This window comes from Carcharodon carcharias, chromosome 3, assembly GCF_017639515.1.
Source record: "Carcharodon carcharias isolate sCarCar2 chromosome 3, sCarCar2.pri, whole genome shotgun sequence".
NCBI classification, from domain to species: Eukaryota; Metazoa; Chordata; class Chondrichthyes; order Lamniformes; family Lamnidae; genus Carcharodon; species Carcharodon carcharias.
Window position 1 is genome coordinate 125,419,426 of NC_054469.1, and position 24,925 is coordinate 125,444,350.

Consider the following 24,925-nt stretch of genomic DNA (forward strand, 5'->3'; position numbering starts at 1 on the left):
ATACCCCAAAAGCGAGAGTGCATTCTTTCACGCATGCACACAAAAGAGCGCACATCTGCCTGAGGCTAAGTGCTGCCTTTTAAAAAGATTAAAAATAGAAATGAAAAAAAAATCCTTAACATGTCCCCCTCATGTGACAATGTCACATGAAATGGGACATGTTCATAAATTACAGTAAAACTTTATTAAACTGTTTAAAACCCTGCATGAAACCTCATCCTGCCAGTGGCAGGCCCTTTAATCGTTGAAACGATCCTGTCAATGGCCTCAATTGGCCATTGACAGGTCGGCGGGTGCACAGCTGATTTTGCTGCGCCCCCACCTTCCTGAAAATTCAAATGGGGCAGGATGACGTCGGGGGTTCCCCCCGACATCATTTTACACATCAGCAAGCAGGTCCCGCCCCCTGCTTGCCAACAGCAAAATTCTGCCCTATGTCTTTGGACTTTATCCAGTAGTTTTACCAGTAACCTTTGGGGAAAAATAAACACACTGTTTCTAAACTTCACCTGGCTAGGTGACATATTTCACCCCTCCTTTGAAAACAATCTAGTCTGGTTCATTTAAAAATGCAAATACCCTTTTACCTTACATTCCAAAACTTCTCATTTTTACCTTTTAACATTTCAAACCTAACTTCTCTTCTTACATCAAAGCCTCCAGACTAGCTGCCTCTAATTCGATGAAGACACACACACACACACACACACACACACACATCCCACTATCACTCTATTTTACAATAAATTCCAATAACATTATGAGAATTATTATATCTTCCTGACAATGAGCATTTCCTTCTCCTTCATAAATTCATAATTCCCATGCTGTGGGATAAAGTGCTTGTGACAGCAAAAATGGGGTCTATTTGTATTCAGCACTGACCCTGCCTGGTGAGTCACTCCCTGGCCCCCACTTTTGCCAGTGGTGAAATTGGGATGTCAGAAATGGGGATGGAGGCGGAATTTCCGCATCCAGAAGGATTGGTGGAGACTCCACAACTCCTCAAAAATCCAGCCCTCAATATCAGCCAATTTCCTCCCTACCAGTGTTTGAAATTGAATCCTGAATTGGTGGTGGTGGTGGTGGAATGGCAGTGGGAAGAGAAGTGATTGGAATACATTAAGAGTTAGGGGAGTGTTCTCACTTTTCCTTGCTCCACAGTAATGTTTTTTTTTAAAACTTAACTTTTCATGGCAGTTGCCCAGCGACTGCTTCAGAATCCCAGAGCAGGACTGGCTCTTGCTCTACTTTAGCAGAGGGGGCTTAAAACAACCCCTTCATTTATATAGTTATACTGTCTAATTCCTGTTTCATAGAGCTACCAGGGATGCCTAAATATATGCGTGAAACAGTATTGGGTTGTACACCTTCCGAGCACTGGATGCTGTTCCTCGAAGTTGGCCCTCATTACACCAGTTTTGCACCCATACAACAGGTTCAATAAGTTCCAATTTCTGCCTCACTTAATATTTGAATGACTCCTGTAGACCTAACTAATTGAACTAAGCATCAATTTTATGTAAAACTCCAACTCCAACTGAACGACAGATCAGCTTTTTACTGCTTAACAAAACGGTTCACAAACTTAAAAGCCCACTGTGTTAAAAGTCACGACATCATCCCTGGACTGACCTCTAATTAAGCTGGCACATCTGTGAATAAAATGTATTCGAATGACTTCAGGTAATGAAAAAGTGACTGAAACAAAGAGCCTGCCAGCTTGACATCAGTTAAAGGAACAAAATGATTGGATTCCATTGACCCCTGGATAAGAATCTACAGCAAAGAGATTGATCTGTAAAGAATAACACAGTTGTATTTGCAGAACGCACGCAGTAGCCCAGGCACTTTGGTTAAATTTCATCATGTGCTAATGATGTGGCAGGTCGCTGAACACAATTTTCACTTTCTCATCCTGTCAGCCAGGGCCCTCCTGCAGTTCAGATAATGGCACTCTGTAATTTGACTGCCAATTATGTTCAGACCTGTTTATTACCTTTAGATTTCTTACTGTCAGGCCATGATGGTGAGGGGTGGGGGTGGGGGTGGGAAGAGAGGAAATTCTCACTAATAAACAGGAGTGACCACAGTTCTGCTTAAGATATGGATGGGATAAGTGTCTCAACTTTCATAGGCTCCAGAGTCAATCTGCCAGTAACCAGTTACAGGGGACATAAACTGAGCATTTATGTCAGCATGAGCAACAGTAGGAAGACAAACATTAGATTTGGAATTAAGGGTACAAAACTGAGATTGTCCAATTTGTCAACAAAAAGGTCAATGCTCAAGCAGGGAAACTAGACAGCTGAAAATTGTCAGGAATCCAAAAAACAAACTGTCAGGGGCTCAGACATATTATTGGCAACTGGACTTCGAAACGTTAGGGGTATATGTCTAACAGCAAAAATGAAAAGGAGATATTATGTTGATTATCAATTAATTATTAAGAAAATGTGGCATACCTTTCTCTTACTCTCTCAATAGGGTAATAGGAACTTGATTGCAGAACTATTGGCGAACTGTCAAGGAACATAGGCCTAACATCCTATAAATTCAGCTCTTCACTGCCCATTTATCAGGTGGGAAGCACATGTATATATCTGGCCTGAAATGCAACATCGCCATACTGGGACAGGAAATAAAATAGGAGTGCTGGGCTCATGATTAAAACGGGCACTATGCTACTTGTAAATGCAAATAAGAGGTACATAATTTTTTGAGGCCCCATTGTAAGATTGGTTTGCTCTGCAGCTGCTGGTGCAAATGCTGGCTGCAATAAAACCAACTTGCAACAGCCTGATATCAAAAAGGTAACTTTTTGACATTTACTTACCTGATGTGGAGCTGAGAAGTTAAAGAGCGTTGGCCACCGTTAAGCTCCCCATCTCAACCCTGTCTCGAATTGCCATGACCTCTGACCTCTCTCCATTCTCACTCCCAGTCTCTAACAAGGACTCGGACCACATGGTCTGGGAAAGGACATCCCATCATTCTGATGGTTATACTTCTGAGAAACTATAGTGCTGCCCCCCCATCCCCAACCACCCCCTGGGATTATCCTCATATGGGGGGGGGGGGAATGGGACCCATCCCATTAGATGCACAGTGGCAGCGGCGTGTGCTATATACAAAATGCACTGCAGCAACTCACCACGGCTCCTTTGATAGCAACTTCCAAACCTGTGACCACTACCACCTAGAAGGACTAGGCTGCAGAAGCATGCAAACACCACTATCTGCCAGTTCCCCTCCAAGCCAAACAACGTCCTGACTTGAAACCATATCATCATTCCTTCACTGTCGCAGGATCAAAATCCTGGTGCTCCCTTCCTAACACCACTGTGGGAAGACTTGCACAAAATAGAATGCAGCGTTTCAAGAAGGTAGCTCACTACCACTTTCTCAAGGGCAATTAAGGATGCGCAACAAATGCTGGTCTAGCCAGCAATACTTACGTACCATGAAAGAATTGGTGAGATGTGCCTTCATCCCTACATATTGGGGCTGCAATGTTACTTCAATTTTTGAGAGTTAAGGTGGGAGTGTGTCAGAAAGTTGCATCAGCATCTTAGCACCTAAAACTGGGTGGTCATGAATTTTTACCCCATGACCTATTTGAATATAAATGCTACAGTTTGACATATGTGCAGGTAGAGCTAAATCAATTATATATGGACTGCTTTTCATTTTGCAAAATCTTAGCCTGTAACTTCTCAGCTGCAGGGTGTCAAAACTGGGGTGGGGGGTGTGTGTAGCCCAAAGATGCACTGGGGAAGCCCCCCGGTAAAGATTGCACGGCAATTGCCCAGAAGCACAAACTTTTGTTGGGCAACTGGCCTGCAATGAGAAGATTCCAAAAGCATGATATAAATTGCAAGCTTCAAATGGTTCTGACTATCAATAGTTACCCAGAAAAAGTTAGAAGAATTAAAAGTACTTCTAACTTCTGAGTAACTATAGTGCTGCACCCCCATCCTCAACGCCCCCCCGAGATTATCCCCACATCCCTGAGCTCACCTTGGGACTCACCCCACACCCCCGATCCCCCATGGGATTCCAACCACACCCCCGATCCTTCAACCCACCCCCTACCATCCATGGAACCCCCGAACCGCCCTGCCCTGCCCTCCCCACCACAGACCACCCCACCAATCACCTGACACCTCCCCACCGACCACCTGACCCTCCCCCACTGACCACCTGACCTCCGCACCCCCCACAACCACCCAAACCCCCAACCCGCTTAACACCCTTCCATAGACCCCCGCCTCCGTACTGATCACCCAACCCCACTCCGACCAACCAACCCTCTCCCGACACCCCCAATCATACCCGCTTACCTTACAAACTTCACCTTGGCTTGTCAAAATAGCTGGAACTTACAGCTTACCTGCTTTAAGGGGGCATGACTTCCTTACTGCTGACTCTCTTGACCTTGACACAGGCCTTGGGAACCTGTTGAACTGCTCAGTTCTCACCCAGCCTGAGTCGGAAGGTCAGGTAAGAAAGGAGCAGCTGGATTTCAAGGTAAGAAACTAGGAATGGAGTGGCAATCCAACTCTGATTGCTACTCCGACGGAGTTACGGGCCATTGTATTTATTTGGCAAGAAGAATTTCAGGTGTGGAAATAGAACCCTTTCCTATCCCCTTTTATCTTAAATGGATTAGCACCTGCCTTAAATTAACAGCACAGGAATCAAAACATTATACAGTTTTTCCTCAGTGCTAAAATTAGCATTCCTAAGTCAAGTTTGGCAGACCAGAAGCATAATAATTACCACCTATTTTCTCTCTCTTTCTCTCAACACAATGGGCAGAATTGTCTGTGCCCGCTGGTGTCGGGCGTGTTCGGTTGCGTGAGTAGACAATATGGCGAGAAGGCATAAAATCCGCTCCACGACATCACGAAACCAGTTTACGATCGTCTGATCTGCCTTCTGACGGTGGGCCGCGTTTCCCACCATCGGACTCGGAAACATCATTGCAGTACATCAGCACATCATTATAAGGCCAGCCCACTGGAATCGTCCCTCTCTCTCCACTGGATCATCTGCCCACGTCGGTGTGATTGCATGCTGACATGTTTCAGAACAGCATATATAAAGAGTGCAGTTGGCGGGCTGCACTTGGAGATGAATACACAGCAACACTGGGGGACGCTTGCCCAGGTCACCTGTTGGATTTCAAGGTTAAGGCACGTTGTGGGGGTGGGCAAGGGTTGCATTGCATTTGAGGTATGTTGGAGGGGGTGGGGGGCGGTAAGGACTGCCCTTGGCTGAGGCAACTTGGGAGGGAGGGTGGGCAAGGGCTGCCTTGTGGTTGAGGTGACTTGGTTGTGGGGTTAAGGTTTAAAGTAGCACACAAACACGTGTGGGATGTGGAGGGGTGATGGGCGAGGGAAGTGGCCACACATTAGGAAAACCTTTATGAAGTGACCATTCCTCTGCAGCTAAGACAGTTCAGATGCAGCCACATTGATATGATTGGAGTCAGGCCTCTAGCCTTGGAGTCTGCCCACTCAAGCAACACAGAGCCAAAAAGTGCCACCAAGTGCTCCAGAGCTTTGCACCCCTTGGGCACAGACTGCAAAATAATGAGCATTTTACTGGCCTGCAGAACAGTTGGTCGACTGGGTACGTTGTACAGTCTTCGTGCTAAAGCTGGCCATGAGCAGTCACTGATGGAGGTGCACACAGCCCCTTGCAATGTCAGCAACCCAGATTGGACCAGTCTCCCCCATGGTTCAAGCTAACAGTGCAGCCTTGCAGCGTGGGTTAGGAGAATGCCTGCACCTGAGCTGAGAGCACAGCATGCAGTCCAATAGGCAAAGCTGCCTCCAGTCGGTTAGGTGGAGTGGGGAGGATTTAGGTGAGGGTTCAGGCAGCCATGCAGTGCACTAATTTCTGGCCATCCAACTGATGGCCAGCATTCTCTGGGATGCGTTAAGGGGCCTTCAGACTTAACCAAGACAGGTTTTTAGTATACCCGTGCTAACCCACACATCCTTCTCTTTCATCCTGCAGGAGGAGTACATCAGGATCATGGAGCCTGGTGAACTAACTGTATGCCTCTTGGCTTACAGAGAGTGGAGACGACTGAGAGGAGAGCAACTGAGGTGCCTGGCTGTGCAAAGGGAGGAGTGGCAATCTCTGGAAGAAGGGGCGGCTGAGGCTCCCACACACACCGTTGAAGAACCACAGCGAACCGTCGCTGGTTAGCGGTTAGCTAAACCCAGAGTCTAGAGACGCCACCTTTTGTTCCTGCAGATGACTGAGAACCAAAGTCACTGAAGACTTTGCATGTCTAGGGAACTGGTCGGTCACATCTGCCACCTGCTGCAGGATTTGGCGCCACAGGGACATGGTGGGCATCTACTGCCAGTCTCCATGAAAGTGACCACAGCACTCAATGTCTATGCCAGTGGCTCTTTCAGGGCTCCAGAAGTGACCTCTATGGGATATCACAAGCTACCACCCACAAATGCATCAATGAGGTCACAGATGCCATCTTCACGAGGGCACACAACCTAATGCATTTCGGCCGGGACCAGGACAGCAAGGGTGCAAGAGCAATTGGATTTGCCCAGATCTCAGGTTTCTCATAGGTGCAGGGTGCCATCAACTGCACTCATGTGGCGCTCAGACCTCCGTTGCAACACGTGGTCAACTATCTCAACCACAAGGGGTTTCATTCGCTGAATTTGCAACTGGTGTGGGGGTCACCACAAATGCATCCTGCAGGTCTGCGCACGGTTTCCAGGGAGTGTGCACAACTCCTACATTCTTAATCTGTCACAGGTCGCTGAAGTCTTCCAGGGTCCACAGAAGCTGCAGGGATGGCTACTCGGGGACAAGAGCTACCCAGGGGAAGTGGCTGATGACACCCTTGCAGTGGCCTCAGACTGCAGCAGAGTGAAGGTACAATGAGACTCATACTGAAACTCGCAACTTGGTGGAGCAAACCATCAGGATGTGAAAATGAAATTCTGTTGCCTGGGCCGGTCTGGTGGAGCCCTGCAATATAGTCCACAGAGAGTGTTTGTCATTGTCTGCTGCAGCCTTTACAACCTGGTGCTACAATGGGGAGACGAGTTGGCCAAGGATGAGATGGAAGAGTTGGAGGTCTCCTCGAATGAGGATAATGCCAATGGGGATTAGGGTAAGGAGCTCCTTGAAGGTAACAATGATGTGAGGCCCTCGCACTGGCCAGACGAGGCAGCCGTGCTTGGGAGGCCCTCAAAGCCGCTAGATTTGTAGAGGATGATGACAACATGCAGTGAGGAGACACCATAAGACCCTCACATTGTGTCTGTGAATGTTTGACTCCTGTCTGGTTGAGGGTAGCTCACTTGTGCTCTTTGATCAGGGTCATATCATGGAGACACGGCCATGAAACTTTAAAAGCATCTGATCATTTGTCCTCCTTAAGCACCTGACCCCTGCAGAAGCACAGCGTCACTGGTCACAGATGTGAAGAGATAGGGGCCAACCCTGCCTTAAAGGTATTGGAAAAAAATGCTGGAACTCTGTGACCCTTGCCCACAACATTCTGGCAGCAATGACATGCACTGTCGAGGTGCAGGCATCAGTAATGTGTCCAGGGAATGTGGGGCTGGACCATCACTGTGGTCTGAAGGCTGCACAAAGCAAGGGAAGAGGCCCTGCACTGAGAGACCTGCCTTTATCTTGTGCAGGAACCAAGGTTACAGATCTGAGAGACACGAACACTGCTTAACATAACAAGAAGTCATAGGCAAGGAGACTGTTATAGAGCTGATTTTCCAGGCAACATTTCTTGGGGCAGGATTTTGAGGTTGGTGGGTGGAAGGGATCGGCGGGCCCAGGATCGGCCAGGGAACAGTCCACCAACTGTGATCAGCCCCTGACCACAATTTCACGCTGGCTGGCTAATTAATGGTGAGCCAGCATGAAACACACGCTGAGAACCTCAGCACTGCCAAGGTGGGGTCGAGAAGAGCGGGGTTTGGGGGGGTTGCAGGTAGGTGGTGTTGACGCCAACACGGGCCCGGTCAAGCGCTGAGAGAAAGCTCCTTGAAGGCAGAGAGCTGCTTTAGGGAGCTGCAGCCCCGAAAATCCTTCAATGAAGTTTTGAAAAGCAGAACAAAAATGTCCAAGCAGCCCAATCAGGCACTTGAAAATACACATGATAAAAGTGCTGTCCACTGAATTTTATTTTTATTTTATTTCATCGCGGAAACCTCATCTCGTCCTTGGTTGAGATGTCATGAAAAATGTAAAGGCTGCCTGGCTGATTTGCCCATCCGCCAACCATAACGTCAGACGGGCAACATGAAATTAAAGAAAATTTTGCCACATCAATTACCTTAATTAGCCTCGTAATTGTCAGTGTGCGTGCTTCCGCCTTTTACATGCATCTGCCGACCAAAATATCTTGCTCAATTTCACACCGGATGGGGTTGGGCACCTGCCCACCTGCCGAGCTAAGAATTCTGCCCTTGGTGAACACATTTAACTTTAATTACAAAACAGCAGCAGCAACTATATGCGTGCATCAAACTCCACAATTAAAAAATAACTTTCTCCCAGAGGTTCCCCATGCTGCTAGCTCATTGGTTTACACAGGTCATATGATCTTATCACGCATGATCATTCTTCAAGCCACGGTCCTACATTTCTCAAAACAGGTACCTGATGTTAATGCGGTTCCAGAGGCTGTTTCCTACTAAAGAATCAAAAGTCATGGAGCTACGAAGCTCCACACAGATCAGGAAACCACCTGAAAGGCTGAACTTGTAATTTCATGACCTATGTAAATGTTGTAATGTCATGAGATAAACATCCTTGTAAATACAAAATGTACCGAAAAGTTAAAGGGAGAGGAATGTAGTAATTATAGTTTTGTACTGGCTTATTAAATGGATGTATTAACCTTGAGTTCAGGTCCAGCACATTTATCATAATGGCTTACCCGAGGTACCCAGTGTTGCTCAGATGAGTACCTTGTTATAGTAGAAACAGGAGACCATCCTTATTTCAACTGATACTCCTGTAATTGCTTCCTGACTTCTTCCACTGATGTTTTAATGCAACTTGATCTTCAACAAAATTCTTCTCAAGGACGTTGCACTGTTGCATCAGTTCCTTCAGATGGCTTTGCCTGTGAATGAATTCCCCTTGTAACCTGTGTGTTGCAACAAGGTCCTTCCTCTGTCTATACAGCTATTGCTGCAGTTCCTTCAAATGTTTTTGTTGAACCTGCATATCTATGATGAAACACGCAATTTCTCTTGATCCCTCATAGGTTCAGTATGTTTTGTTAAGGTTGTGGAAAGCATTCAGTGTTTCAAAGCTCCCCCTGAAATTTCTGATATTCCCAACTGTCCTCCTTGGGACTTTGATCCAGCAACATCTCCACGAACCTTATGTCAGCCCTTGCTGTAGCTCAACTATACCTGAAGTCCGAATACAAGGTTCTGATACTTCTGGAACATTCATTCCAAGTACACTGTAGGGGATTACATGTCTTTTAGATTTTGGTGAATCACACTGACTATTGTTTACATTGTATACAGCAGACTAGTTTTGATTAAGATGGTCAGGGCCTCTAGAACAACATAATACATCATCAGGTATTCTGGCTATTTGTTGCTGTGCCATTATATTCTCAGCAGTGGCAGCATGTTGCTGGGAAATTTTGAGCAATGCTGAATCCAACACAGCATGATTTTTTAAAAGTCGGTGCCTTATCAGTAATTCTGCATCCTTTTTCCAAGTTCTTCTTCTTTCTGCCACAGAATTTAGTCTCGGCCTTCTTTTTGAATTCACTGTTGACCAGACTTCTCTTAGATGCCTTTTCAACTTGTCTTAGTTCAGTAGTTGAGCCACCCATGATTTAATTATTTACTTGCATCTTGGAAAGTTCTACGACTTTTGCTTTCAAAGCCTCTTTAGCTGCATTTAGCTGATTCTTCAGCTCTTCTGCCTCCTTCCCTATTGGCTTCCTGCTGGAAACTTGGACATTGTTGCGTTTTCTCTACCAACTGGTTCTTCAGTTTGTTCAGAGTGATGTTAAATTATCCCTGTTTCTCTTCGTAATTTTCCAGAGGTACAAACTTTGACCTGAGGGGATACTTGTAGTGTGTGAAGGTCTTTCAACAGGTCTTTGTGAAGCTCACTCGCTTCATCTTGAATTCTGTAATTCAACAGAGTCTCCTTGGGTTTCTTCTGCTGTTTTCCATGTCATTGTTTAAGACAGTCTTCATTTCTTCAAGTTGCTGAATGCTTACACACTCCTTTTTCATCCTGTTGCAGTGCTTGGACTCTCCAGGCTCTTTCTGAAGTACTGTGCCTTGTTCCTTTATTAGGAACTCTTCCTGCTTCCTTTAGAAATCTCAATGGCCAATCAAGGTTAATTTCCCCTATCCAATTTCGACCTAGAAGGCTTGGTCCTCTGCCTTCTACCATTATCACTGGTAGATGTGCCGATTGGTGTCTATAATGAAGTTACTCTGGTGATACCTTTTACCTGGATTTTTTCACCTGTGTACCTTTTCAACTTGGCAGATGTTTGTTCCAAATTTAATTGTTGAGCACCTTTATTTAAATATTAGAAATTGTGTTCTCCTACTATACTGGTAGAAGCATCCATGTCTACTTCCACTTTTAGGGGTTTACCATTCACTTGCACTGTGACAATAATTGGCTCTGTCTTTCCAATTTTCATGTTGAATAAGGAATAAATGTCAGAATTGGTTGTTTCTGGCTCTTCTACACTATAGACTTCATTGGACTTTGTTGTCTGGAAACCTGTTTAACTCATGCTTTGCAATGTTTCATTATGTGTCCACTTCTGTGACAAAAATAACACCCTACCTTTTTAAACTGCCAATCGTTAGGAGAATAATTGTTTCCACATTGATAAAAATGATTTTTTGACTTTGTTACTAGGCTGTTTCCTCTCAACTTTCAGTTAATGGGGGCTGTTTCCCACTTCGTGGTGGAGTCCCGGCTACTCACCCCATTTTCAGCTGACTGTTCCTGCCCAACTAGGAGAATTGCGCCATTTTGTGCCTCTTGAACTGCTTGTGAATCCTTTACAGTGCCTTCCATCACAAGCACTATTTCTAACATTTTCTTAAAATCAAGATCTACTTCAGCCAGCAATCTTCGCTGAATAGCATCCTCCTGTACACCACATACAAACAATCCCTGAGCATGTGATTCAGGGTTTCACCAAAATCACAATATCCCATTAGTTGTTTTAATTTCACCACATAGGTAGCAATGGTCTCTCCTGGGGCTCTATTTCATGAATTGAATCTAAACCTCTGCATTGTGACTGAGAGCTTGGGTTCGAAATGTCCCTTAATGAGGTCTAATTCACTGAAAGACTTCAAATCTGAGACACTGGGGGGTTATCAAGCATCAAATTAAACTGCAGCTCTTGCTCCCACAAATACTCAGGAGAATCACTCTCCTCTTTCCCTCCCCCGTGATTTTGTTAGTTGAAAATAGAATGCAAGATGTTCTATATATTGAGACCAGTCATCTGTGGCTGGTTCAAAGGGCTGGATTCTGCCAAACTGTGACATCTCAGATGAGTATTTCTTCCTTTCTTTTTAATTCTCTTAGATACTCACAATCACTGGATGACGGACAGCACTGGATCTGATTTATCCTCATTACCAGTTTGTTATAGAGTTAATTTTCCAGGCAATTTTTCTTGGAGGACAAATTTAACTTTATTTACAAGACAGTAGCAGCAACTATATGCGTGAATTTAACTCTGTAACTAAAGAAGAACTCTATCCTAGAGGTTCCCTGCGCTGCTAACTCATTGCTTTACACAAATCATGTGATCTTACAACACAGGATTATTCTGAAAGCTACAGTCCTACATTTCTCAAAACTATAATTACTACGCAGACATTCTTGGGAGTTTATTGACAATAGTGAACATTAAGTACAAATGATTAACACCTGTGCCCACGCTGTGCAACTACATCTTCTTAACTTTCCTAACCCTGCCGCTACACCTTGGTGCTCCCCAGCCATCCAGAGTGGAGGTGAAGACAGCCTTCTGACTGCTATGCCCTGTCTGTGATTACCTTGGCGGGTGTCCTCTGGAGGGCTGAGACTTCAAGGACCCCGGCCTGCTTTCAGGGTCCTGCTGTGTGACAGTGGCACCCTCCTCGGCTTCTGAGGCTGGGGCTGCTGAGGTCACAAGAAGAGGGGATTTGGATAGGCCAGGCACTACCTGAGTCACCTGGACAGATGACCCCAGGGGTAGCATCGGCTGATCCCCCTCCCAATGGGTGCCCAAGGGCCCCAGGCTGACTCCTTGAGGAGAAGGGGTACCTGGAATGAGATGGAGCTACCCCACACCCCTCTCACGTACACAGTGTTGGAGGCCAACTATGGCATCAGCAATGGAGTTGAGCCAGTGCAGCAGTGCAGGAGCAACATCCTGGATCAAGGTCTCCATGGCGGCCACCATCCTACCTCTGTTGACCTTGGTGCTGTGCTCCTGAAGGAGTCAGGTGCTGGAGTGTCCTCACTGCATGTCGTCATCATCCTCCTGCAATCGAGTGACTATTAGGGCCTCTACTGCATCTCCATGACAGGAGCATTATCACAGAGGGTATATGCGTATGGCATGCTGTCACTATCACCTCAGCCTGAAGGCAGACGGAATTCTCCATTGTGCCTTGCAATCTCAGGAGTGGAGCGGACATCCCTTCCTGATGCTCCCGAGCTTGCCTTTTTAGCTCGAGCAACTGTAACATGACCGAGTCCAGAGGCCTGTCATCTGACTCAGACTCAGCAAATTTCTGGCCTTCAGCAATCCTCCGAATGCTAGACATCTGGGAAGTCCCTGCCACCACCTGCTGTGGATCAGACAGTGCGATGTGCTTACCAGATTGTGATCCCAAGGCTACAGTAAAGTTAGGTCCCACCCAGGTGTGTGTCTCTGTACTGGTGGATGGTGTGGGTGAGCACTGTGACGGGACCTCAAGGGGGATGTCTCCAGATTCCTCATCAGAGGTTTCTTGATTGGAAACCCTGGGTCGTGGACTCCATCGGCTGTTTCCCAGATGTGCCTGCAGAAGCAAGGAGAGATAATTAGTGCATGGCAGTGGCCTGTGAAACAGGACACATCACTCACAGCATGATGGATGTTGCACTGCTGGATCCTCAGTTGGTACAGCACCGCTGACCTCACCGTCAGCACAGGAATGGTCCAGATCCTCAATGACCAGTTGGATGGCTCTGTTTTAAAAGTCCATGAGGACCTTGATTTCAGGCATTCCTCAACCAGTCTGTGACCTTCCCCTCATGTTGTGTGCCAGCTTGTCCTTTATGAATACAGATGGGCAGAGTGTAAGCAGGATGCCTGCCAGGACAGATGATAAGTATGCCTGGCATATGTGAGTGGTGAGTGGTCCCATGGATGGGATGAGGACAATGATGGTGTGTGTGAGAGAGTGAATGGTGATGTCCCTTGAATTGACAGCTAGTGAGGATCTTGTGGATATGTGCTGGGTTTGAGAGTTTGCGAGTTGAGAGTGATGAGAAAAGTGACTTACGCTGGCAGAACAGAGGAGATCATTCATCATCTTGTGGCATTGGGTGATTGTCCTCTTTTGAAGGGCGCTGGTGCTGCCCACAGCTGCCACTGCCTCCCAAGCCGGATTAGTCAGGTTGCTGCCCATCCTGTAGCCAGTGCTGGGGTAGAGGACATCACAGCGGCCCTCCACTGTGTCCAAAAGGCTCTTGAGTGATGCATCATTGAACCTGGGGGCTGCAGTCTTTTTGCCTTTCAGGGCCATGTCTTCCTTACAGCAGTCATGGGCTGGAAGCACTGAAAGGACTTTAAATATGGAGAGGTGAGGTGATGGTGTGGTGGGTGAATGAGAACCCACTTGCCATGGAAAGGGCATGTTTCCCAGGAATGCATAATTAATGCAGTGGGTTTGGGATGATATGGTGTGAAAAACCGCCATTGCAGCTGGCAGGTAAAACCCGCCTGCTACCGCATTTAGTGCAAATCTGGATTCCCCCAATGTCTTAAGTGAAAGCTATTGGGTCTGATTGCATTTACAAGATAAAGAGAGAATTGGTTAAGTACCAGATGTAAAATTTAACATAAGTATGTGATGTGAATTCTGTTCTTTTATATTCCTGGGACCAACCAGATCAATGATGCCAGTTCTTCACATTCCTAGGCTCCTGGCTTCAACCTCATAAGTGAACCACTTACAAAACCAGTGTGACATTTTCCATATCTCAGTGCCTCTCTGAATTAGATTGCCAATTAGTATCAAATTACGGGTAATTTAGGAACAGGATTGACACTGCCTAAGCATGTTTCACTGAATGGGCATTCACCAAAGAGAGAAGAAAAATAGAGGAGGTTTTTATTCCTTCACTCAGTGAACGAACTAATCAACATACGATCAGGTTCCATACCATTTTGTTCATTGAATGGTTCCACTAATTTGAATCTGGATTAGTCCCAATCTAGTTCATCCTATTGCAGTTGAATCAAAACAAAATATTTAGGTTCAATGTAAGAGTAGAAAAAAGATAATGAAGACTTAAGGGCAAGGGTGCAGGACTGGAAAATGACAGCTTTTAGCAATGTAAAAGGTTATCAAGCCCATACTGATGGGGCAGAAATGTTATCAAAACAGGCTGAAAGTTCCACAGTATAAAATCCTGAAAAATAAGACGCATAGGGTGTAATCAGGTGGAAATGGAAGTAAGTTAAAACGAAAATGAATAAATTTAGCCTCATGCATTTATAGAGACACCATTGACACCCCTGCAGTGTTTGGTAATAACATTACAACACTGACTAACCTTTAGAAGTACTTGGTTGGCTGCAAAATATTTTAGGATTTCCTGAGGTTGTGAAACGTAATATATCAATGCTATAAAGAGAAATCATGTTCAACTAATTTATTAGAGCTCTTTGAGGAAGTAACAAGCAATGTGGATAAAGGGGAATCTGTAGATGAGGTGTACTTGGATTGCCAGAAGATATTTGGCAAGGCGCCACATCAAATGTTACTACACAAAATAAGGTGTAGGTGGTTACATATTAGCATGGATAGAGGATTGGTTGTCTAACAGGAAACAGAGTAGGGAGAAGTGGGTCACTTTCAGGTTGGTAAGGTGTAACGAGTGGAGTGCCACAGGGATCAATGCAATGCCTTGATTATTTACAATCTATATCAATGATTTGGATGAAGGGGCCAAATATATGGTTGCTAACTTTGCTGATGTCACAAAGATTGATAGGAGAGTGAGTTGTGAAGAGGACATAAGGAGTCTGCAAAGGGATGTGGATAGGTTAGGTGAATGGGCAAAAATATGGCAGATGGAGTATAACGGGGGAAAATGTGAACTTGTCCACTTTGCCAGGAAGAATAGGAGAAAAAACAGGATACTACTGTCAGGAAATATAATCATTTTCAAAATGTTATTGGAATTTATTGTAAGCTAGGAATAGTGAGGTCTGTGTGTGTGTGGGACTTTATTGAATTGAAGACCACTGGTCTGAAGGCCTTGATGTATCAGAAGTTAAGCTAAGTTCAAAATGTTAAATAGCTAAACATGGTTGAAGTTTTAGAATATGAGCGGTAAAGGGAAAATTTGCATTTTAGATAAACCAGAGTAATTTGAATTTCAAAAGAGGTGGTGGAACATTACACTTTACCAGGAGAAACCAAACAGTGTGTTTATTTTTTCCAAAGCTTACTGAAAGAATTGGTACTATGAAAGATTTTTATTATGGGAAAAGTAGAGTTCAAAAGACATATTGGGACAATGAGATTTACATTAAAAAGGGAGAAACTTGTATAAAGAAGATAAGGTTATGTGTAAGCGAAGGCATTCTAAGATCTAACAAGTGTGAAAAACCTCCAGCCTCTAAACCTCAAGTTGCTGTCTGCAAGAACTGAGGTGAAGAAAACTCACTTTGAATTTGACTGTTCAGGGTATCATGTTACTTTGCTTGGGTCTTTTAAAATCTATGGGCAGGATTTTTAGCTGAACGGGTGGGTGCGCGCCCAACCCACTTGAAGATAAAATGACGTTAGGCAAGCATCCCGACGTCATCGCGCACTTGTGTTGGTGGGCACACGCAGGAGTTGGCAGCACTCCCACTGACAATTAACAAGCCTATTAATGCCATTAAATTAATAATTAAATGGAATTTTTTGCTGCCCGTCCACCCTTACGGTTGGCGGGCTTCTGAATCGGCCAGGTGGCCTTCGGATTTTTTATAAAACCTCATCCACGGGTGGGATGAGGTTTCCAACAGGAGTTAAAAATACAATAAAAATGTTCGAATCTCATTTCCAACACATCCCTGTTCAGGTGACAGAGTCACATGAGGGGACTTTTTTAACATTTTTAAATTCTTTATTTGTGTTTGTAAAAATCTTCAGCTTCTGAGGCAGCTCTGTGCCTCAGGAAGCTTTCAGTGTGCACACCCCAGCACATGTGCAAACTTCCGCACTCGCCCTCCTCCTGCCCCGATCCAGGCAGCGCTCAGCATTGCAGGGCGCGATTCACGCTGGCCGGCTGTTAATTGACCAGCCAGCATGAAATTGGTTTCAGGGCGCGATCGCGGGCAGCGGTCGGCTTTGTGACCATTCCCAGGCTTGCCCACCAAGGTAAAAATCCTGCCCTATGTGTTTTACTGTTGCCTTAACAGAGGTGTAACTGGGAGTTAGATAACTAGGGGAGCTAGAAGTTACCATAGTGGTAATTTGTAAACCTGTATATGTACTTAAAATCATTTTCCTTTTTATTTAATACAGGTTTAATTTAGTTTTATAACAAACCTATAAGACTCGGTGGTCTTATTGCTACTAAGTTCAAGGCATGCATCTCGAAATAAATACAGATTGTAAAATAGTTGTGGCAGTTGTTTCAAGTTTCCCACTGGGATTTGAACAGCTCAGTATTTACCATTCACTGTGCCATAATACTATTTAAATCAAGAGAGATTACAAAACTCTGAGGTATAGAGGAATATGGGTGTACTGGTACATGAATCACAAAAGGTTAGTATGCAAGTACAGCACATGATTAGGAAGGCAAATGGAATGTTATTGTTTATTGCAAGGGGAATGGAATATAAAAGTAACAAAGTTTTGCTACAGTTGTACAGGGTGTTGGTAAGACTACATATGGAGCACTGTGCATATTTTGGTCTGCTTATTTAAGAAAGGATATAATTGCATTTGCAGCAGTGCAGAGAAAGTTCATTCAACTAATTTCTGGGATGAAGGGGTTGTCTTATGAGGTAAGGTTGGACAGGTTAGGCCTGTATCCATTGACGTTTAGAAAAATGAGACATGGTCTTATTGAAAGGTCTTAGATCCTGAGGGGACTTGACAGGGTGGATGCTGAAAGGGTGTTTCTCCATGTGGGAGAGACTAGGGGCAGGATTTTCTTCCCGTCGGGGGCGAAGTTGAAGCACAGGCGCTTGGAGGCGGCCCTCCGATCGGGGGCGTGCCGCCTTTTTATGTGGGCAGGTCAATTAAGGCCCGCCCAGCATGACGTCCACCAGGAAGCCCTATGCACTCCCTGTGCAGGCAGGGGCGAGAATCCCTAAACCTGAGAGTGAACTCCTTTGTGCATGCACACGAAAGAGCACACTATTCTCTCTGAGGCTAAGTGCTGCCTCAGGGGGATCGCCTCTAAAGTAAAAAATATTAAAAAAAGAAAAGAAATTCCCTGATATGTCCCCTCATGTGACACTGTCACATGAGTTAGGACATGTCCACAACATTTTTAAAAGCTTTAATTAAATTTTTTTTTAAATTACATGAAACCTCAACCTGCCCATGGATGAGGTTTCAAACTTTTTCAAATTCCTGCCTGTACTCCTGGCCTGCCCGCCAACCTTAAGGTTGGATGGGCAAGTCCATTAATTGCTTTAATGACTTCAGTGGCCTTAATTGGTGCACAGCTGATTATGCTGCGCCCCCGCTTACCTTAAAATTTAAACGGGGTGCGGTGACATTGGGAATTCCACCCGATGTCACCACGCATTGGCGAGCAGGCCCCGCCCCCCGCTCACCAATGGGAAAATCCTGCCCTAGTCCTAGAACTAGATGACACAGTTTAAAAATAAGGGGTCAGATGACTGAGGTTGTTGAGCTGACAGCTCTTGGGGGCGGGCAGTCACTTAATTGGCTGCTGCCATAAAAAAGGTGGCCACCCTATTTCAGATCCAGCAGCAGGACTTCTGTCATCTCAGGAAAATTCTGGCCTTTTTTTTCACTGAGAGATTGCTAATACTGCACGTTTTTAAAAATAAGCCCAATACTTTTCAGTCATTGTTCTTGTATGATACAACTTCTTTCGATGAGTCTTCTGCCAATGATCTCAGAAAAAAACATGCATCATATTGGATATTGGACATGGACTGCCATTTGGGTGGCATGTTCAGCTGCTAAAGATTTTTCTCCTAGGGATTAAAATCCATTTGAATTTGCTTTACTGTGGATAAGATCTATAGCAGCTAATCTGCCAACCCACACTGCATCACTCATTCCCAATTAATACAATAATGAAGGATGTAGCCTCTTTTTATCCAGCTGGTCACTGCCAGAAGCATCAATTGCTCGCTCTTTTATAAACTGTGTCAAATAAAAGAGCTAAATAAAATAACATAGCAGACTAGGAGTAAATCTACATAATCACACAAAATTTTCAACAAAAAATAGCTAAATATTTTGAACCTTGACATTCTGTACAAGCCAGATCTGAATTGTAAACACCACATCTTATCCATCGCCACGTCCACTATCTTAATATCACCCACTGCTATTCCTGTCTTAGTCATGCAACGCTGACATTTTCTTACATATATATGTTAATTTCAGGTTGAACAACTCTGACACACACTTTGCTGTATCTTATCCTCCACATTCTGTAAACTGTACTGTAATTTGTAGAAAGTTCTGAGTGAATATTTTTCCAACATTAATGACAGGGGATGTTGGGTCAGGACCATGACAACAGAGTCAAACAGGGGTCCCGGCCCCTACACTGTGTTGTGAAGGTATGTACAGTCAGCAAGCTCTCAAAGCCAGAAAGCCATTGGGAGTCCTCCCAGCACTGAAGGAGCTGCAGGCTGCCATTGCACTTGAGAGAGAGAGAGGGAGAGAGAGGGTGTCTCCATCTTGAAATGGTCTCTCAGTAACTTATAAAAATCCGTAATATAAAATAGTCACAGCTGCCGGACCATCGTTGAGGGTAATCCCTCCAAAGGGCAGCTTACAGCAGCAACTGTGGCAGGGGGGGTGTGTGGGGCAGGGGTTACTCAAAGTCTGCCTGGATCGCTGGTCCCCCAGCCTGCCCTTGGAAGGCAGCATTCGGGGAACTGTCATGCTCACAACAGTACAGGGCACCAAGGCCTTTAACTTACTTTAAATAGTTAACCTTCACTTAAAGGCCTGATCCAGCATCTGGGAAAATGATGCAGGCTGGTGTCAGCAAGCCAGCATGTCTGCCAGCAGTGCTAAATAACCTGTCCACCTGTCTCCATTCCTGTCCCAATATCAGGCCAAAAATCCTGCCTATGTTCCACTCACCCATCATCAACGATTTACAATGGCTTCAAATCCTTTAATGCATTAAATTTAAAATCCATATCCTCATTGTTAAATCTTCCACAATCTAGTTCTATCATACCTGTGCAATTTCTTTTTCATACATCCCAGACTTGAAAATTTTACTTGAATGAAAAATAAAACAATAATGAATAAATAGTGTCAATACCTTATACTATGTTTTACAGCAAGTCTAAGTATGCCCCACAGATAAAACATTGTATTGGTTGGCAAGAAGCAACATGGTTAAAGGCAGGAAGAAGTTTCAGAGCAATTTTTACTGATGAGAAAGGTCTTTTTAAATCTTGCTCATAACCTCAGATGTTTGTGAACCAAAGATCTTTAACATTTACAAATGAAAAGGCACAATTTACCATCACTGAATGGCTGTTTTCATTTGTAATACGTTATTATAAAATTTGAAATTCTCATTGAAATGTTGGACATCAAAGAGTTTTTTTAAGCAATATTACATTGCAACAGCATATGTTATAAATTATTAATGGATATTGTCAAGTACTGCATTGCCTCTATAGAATGAGTAATCATGGTAAAACTACACTTTGATATGATTAAATAGTATTCATAATTGCTCAACACTTGCAATATTTATCTTTGTATGATAGCATCTTTACATAACACTTAACAGCATGTTGAAAGCTCAAAGCCCTTTCGCTCATATGTGGTCAGAATAGGTTCTCTCAGTAATTAGGTAGAGTATTAAAGAAGGCAGGAGTCCAAACAGAGGCCTTTGGGACACAGGCAGTCTGTGTGTTCTGGCAATTGGGCCTTCAAAGTCCAGGAATTTAAGCCTAAGCAATAGTTCCATGGAAAATGAGAAAGAACAGTTTTAATGTGGATAAATTCCAAATCACGGCACCAGAATCTAACAGTATTTATGATAAATGAATGAGATCATGAATTTAAATTCAACAGAAGCTGTTTTACAAAATTATTCATTACAAAATTATAAGAGCATCATACTATGATGTTGGGTGCATGTCACCCCAAGATTTTCTGTCCATTAAGTTTAACACCTGAAGCTATTATGCAGCATAGTGCTGGATAAAGTGAGCGGTAGGAAGCTGGAATACTTTTCATGGGGGAGAATTTTCTCCCTGTTGGGGGGTTGAGCGGGAGCGGGCATGGGCGGGTGCACTCACGATTGGCTGAGCGCCGCCATTTTACGTGGGCGGGCCAATTAAGGCCTGCCCAATGTGACGTGCACCCGGAAGCACTGAGCACTCCCTGTGCAGGTGGGGTGAGGAAGCTTAGTCTGGGCCTGCGCTCTTTCACACATGCATACAAAAGAACGCAGAAATCTCCCTGAGGCACAGAGTTGCCTCAGGGAGTTTAATTTCATTATGCAAAATTGAAATAAAGAAAAAACATTTCAGACATGTCCCCTCATGTGACTGTCACATGAGCTGGGACATGTCAATGAACTTTAACTGAAACATTTATTTGATTTTTAAATACTTCATGAAACCTCATCCCACCCGTGGATGAGATTTCATGATAGATGCGAAGGCCGCCTGGGCTCTTCGCCTGCCTGCCAACCTTAAGGTTGGACGGGCAGCACCAATAAGTCTCTTAATTAGTTTTTAAATGGCCTCAACAGGCCTTTGACAGTTCGGCAGGCACGCAGCCGACTCCAGTGCGTGCACACCGAACTGAAAATCGGAATGACGCACGGTGATGTCGGGGATGCACATCCAACGTCACCGCATGTCATTTTACGTGTCGACGAGCGGGGCACGCCCCTGTACGCCAACCCCAAGATTCTGGCCATGGTTTATGGATAGATGTTTTACAGAGTTCCACCAAATCTATTCAGCACCTAAAAAGTCTTTAGAATCTCTATAGCTTGCTCAATGACAATTTTGATAATCTCCTACATACAAGATGAGAATAAATGGAGGGATGTCGGGCTGATCAATGATATTCTTAACTACTCACAATACCTTATCCCCTGCATCTGTTATGTAGGAGTGCTTATATCCCACTTTGTGCATGTGGAGAATATAGTCCCCAGTAGAGGTCACGACAGTTGAGCTTTAATGCTGGATGTTTCTGCAAAAGTACCTACAGTAATGCATGCTTTCACTGAATGTAAGATAGCATTCCAGCGAGATCAGCAACCAACATCACCAACCAGTGTGATACGGCAGTCGCGACCCGATCGTGGGCGTTGGTCCAATTCACGGCCACTCCCTCTCGCCCCCACTGAGCACACCCAATGACTGGAAAATCCTGGCCTAGAAGTTATTGTGCAGCATAGGGCTGGAGAATGCTAATATCAGGAATAGTCATCCATAACCTCAAGCTAAAACCCATCTTCATGCATGCTTTGCAGCTATACAGGTATAGTGCCCTAGAATACCCTCCTTACAACCACCTCATTCAACACTTCCTTCATTTCAGCAGCCACAAAACTAAGGCTTGGATATTGGACTGTTAGCTCACTTGTTTCCTTCAACTTCATTTTTGCCTGGTGCTTCTTAACCCACTCACCTTCAGTCTCAGCAAAGGTTATCAATGGTCTGCAATGGTTTTTGAATGTCTGCAAAGGCTGCTATTCTTTTTTGGATTCTTATTCTGCCAGTTCAATTCAAATGTTCACATCCTTTTAAATTTAATCAGAATCACAGTTTCCCAATCCCACTACTAGGCTGCTCTTTGTATATGCCCAAACATGCTTCTGAAACTATGAATAATAATGACAACGAGTTGACCAAGGAAACCTACATCATTTCAAGTGAACTACACACTTGGTTCCAGTTATTGGTAAAGAAACTGCATATGTACTGGAATCCAGGTACTAATGTCTGAGGCAGAAATGTGCAAATTATAAGGGCATTACCTTTAAATAATGCAGCAAAATAAAATATCTTGTACCATAATAATTTCTCTTGCACAGGTATGCAATGCATTTTCAACCTCCAAAGGGATTAAGATGTCCCTCAGAGCTTATAGAGAAGATTCAGACATGAACCTAGCTCCACTTAATAAATAATACACTCATTGTTTTTCAAAACAAACAGGTCTACAAGATAAATATGTCCATGCATGATTAACAAATGGCTCATTTCAGTATTACTTTTTTAAATTAGTGAGACAGTATCACATTACATACTGTGCAATATCTTACCTACTGTTGAACTTTTCAGGATGTTTTTCTCGCATGATATGGAACCTGTGGGCTATTGATGCATCCTAAAAGAAAAGCAAGGGAGAACATAAAAGCAATCATTTTCAACTTTAAAGATTCATAAAACAGTTAATATAGTACATTTTCCACAATGGAAAAAAAAATTGGCTGATTGCAAAGCAGGCTGTTGATTTGCCTTCACCCATTTCTTTATCACCATCCAAGACGAATTTCACTCCTATATATAAATTAAGCAATGGCTCAATAAACATAGCTGTGTACTGGAAACCAGTGTTCCAATTTGCAATATAGGGTTCTAAAAGATGCAACTGCAGAGATAGTGGATGCATTGCTTATGATAATTCTCAAGGTTCTAGAATGGTCCCAGTGAATTAGAAGTTAGCAAATATAACACTGCTATTCAAGAGATGAGGGAGAGAGAAAACATGGAACTATAGGCCAGTTAGCCTGATGTCAGTCTTTGAAAAATGCTGGAATCTGTTATTAACCTGTTATGGGTTCTGTTATTAAAGAAACCTTAACAATGCACTTAAAATATCACAGTATGATCAGACAAAGCCAACATTGTTTAACAAATGGGAAGTCACATTTTGCAAATTTATTAGTTGTTTTGAATATGCAACTAGTAGTTAAAGGGAAGCCAATAGTTATAGCATGCTTGTATAAGTTGTCACACACAAGATTCATAGGCAAAATAAGGGACTCATGGAGTTGGGGGTAATATATTGACATAGATAAAGGATTGGCTAATGGGCAGGAAGCAGACAGTCGGAATGAACAGGACATTTTCAAGTTGGCAGGCTGTAACTAGTGGAGTGCTGCAAGGATCAGTGATGGGGTTACAGCTATTTACAATTTATGTTAATGACTTAGATGTAGAGGCTGAGAGTAATGTATCCAAGTTTGCAGATGATACAAAGTTAGGTGGGAAGCTGTGAGAAGGACACAAAGAGGATGCAAAGAGATTTGATAGGTTAAATGACTGGGCAACAAGGTCAGATGGTAGAAGTGTCAGGGTATTCACTTTGATAGTAAGAAAAATGGAAAATGTTTTTTAAAAAATGTGAAACTTCAAATGCTTACGTTGAGAAAGACTTTGGTATCCCGATATAAGGAAATCACAAAGTTTCTACACAGGTACAGCAAGCAATTAGAAAGGCAAATAGCACATTGGGCTTTATTGCAAGGAGATTGGAGTACAAGAATAAGGAAGTCTTGCTACAATTGTATAGAACTTTGGTGAGACCACACCTGGAATACTCTGCACAGTTTGGTCTCCATATGTAAGGAATAATTTAGTTGCATTGGAGGCGATGTGTCAATGGTTCACTAGACTGGTCCCTGTGATGAGAAGTTTGTCCTATGATGAAAGGCTGAGTAAACTGGACCTATACTCTCTGGAATTTAGAAGTAAGATCTTGTTGAAACATGCAAGATTCTGAAGGAACTTGGCAGGATAGACACTGAGAGGTTGTTTCCCTTGGCTGTGGAAGCCCAAACACGGAACATACTCTCAGAACAAAGGAGCAATCATTTAGGATTGAGATGAGGAGAAATGTCTTCACTCAGAGGGCTGTGAATCTTTGGAATTGTCTATCCCATAGGGTTGTGGATGCTCCATTGTAGAATATATTTTAGGCTGAGATAGAAAGGTTTTTCATTTCTCAGGGAATTAAAAGGATATAGGGAGCAGGCAGAAAAATGGAGTTAAAGCCCAAAATCCAGCAGGATCATATTGAATGGCGGTGCAGACTCGACGGGCCCTATGGTATAATCCTACTTCTTGTGATCTTATGTTTTGTTTAACAAACAAGTTATAATGTCATATAAGAATAGGTGCAAATCATTGGGTTAATGTCAAAATGTTGGTGTACCTGAAAAAGGAAGGTCAACATTATCACATTCAGCTTGGAAGCTGAAATGTCTCCTTTTGCAAGCGCAAGTGTGACAACACCATTGCAGGGAACTGAACTCTGCTGTCAGTTCCGAAATAAAGCTCCTATTTTCAGAGCTACAGCACATGTTCTCATCTTATTTTCAACCACGAGCTCAGGTGTTTTCCAGTTTTTGCAACCATCACAGCTACAGGTGATAATGACATTAATTCCTTGGTCTGATTCTTCTCCCCACACCT

General features: G+C 43.9%; 1 protein-coding gene across 3 annotated transcripts in view; it reads right to left on the minus strand.

The window, feature by feature from the left end:
* The window catches only part of dgkb (diacylglycerol kinase, beta), a 975,484-nt gene that overhangs the window by 348,541 nt on the left and 602,018 nt on the right, over nucleotides 1–24,925 (minus strand). For all 3 annotated transcript variants that reach the window (XM_041184471.1, XM_041184469.1, XM_041184470.1), the window contains one exon: nucleotides 22,771–22,835. In XM_041184471.1, the coding sequence (XP_041040405.1) occupies nucleotides 22,771–22,835 (65 nt within the window). The remainder of the gene's footprint in view (nucleotides 1–22,770; nucleotides 22,836–24,925) is intronic.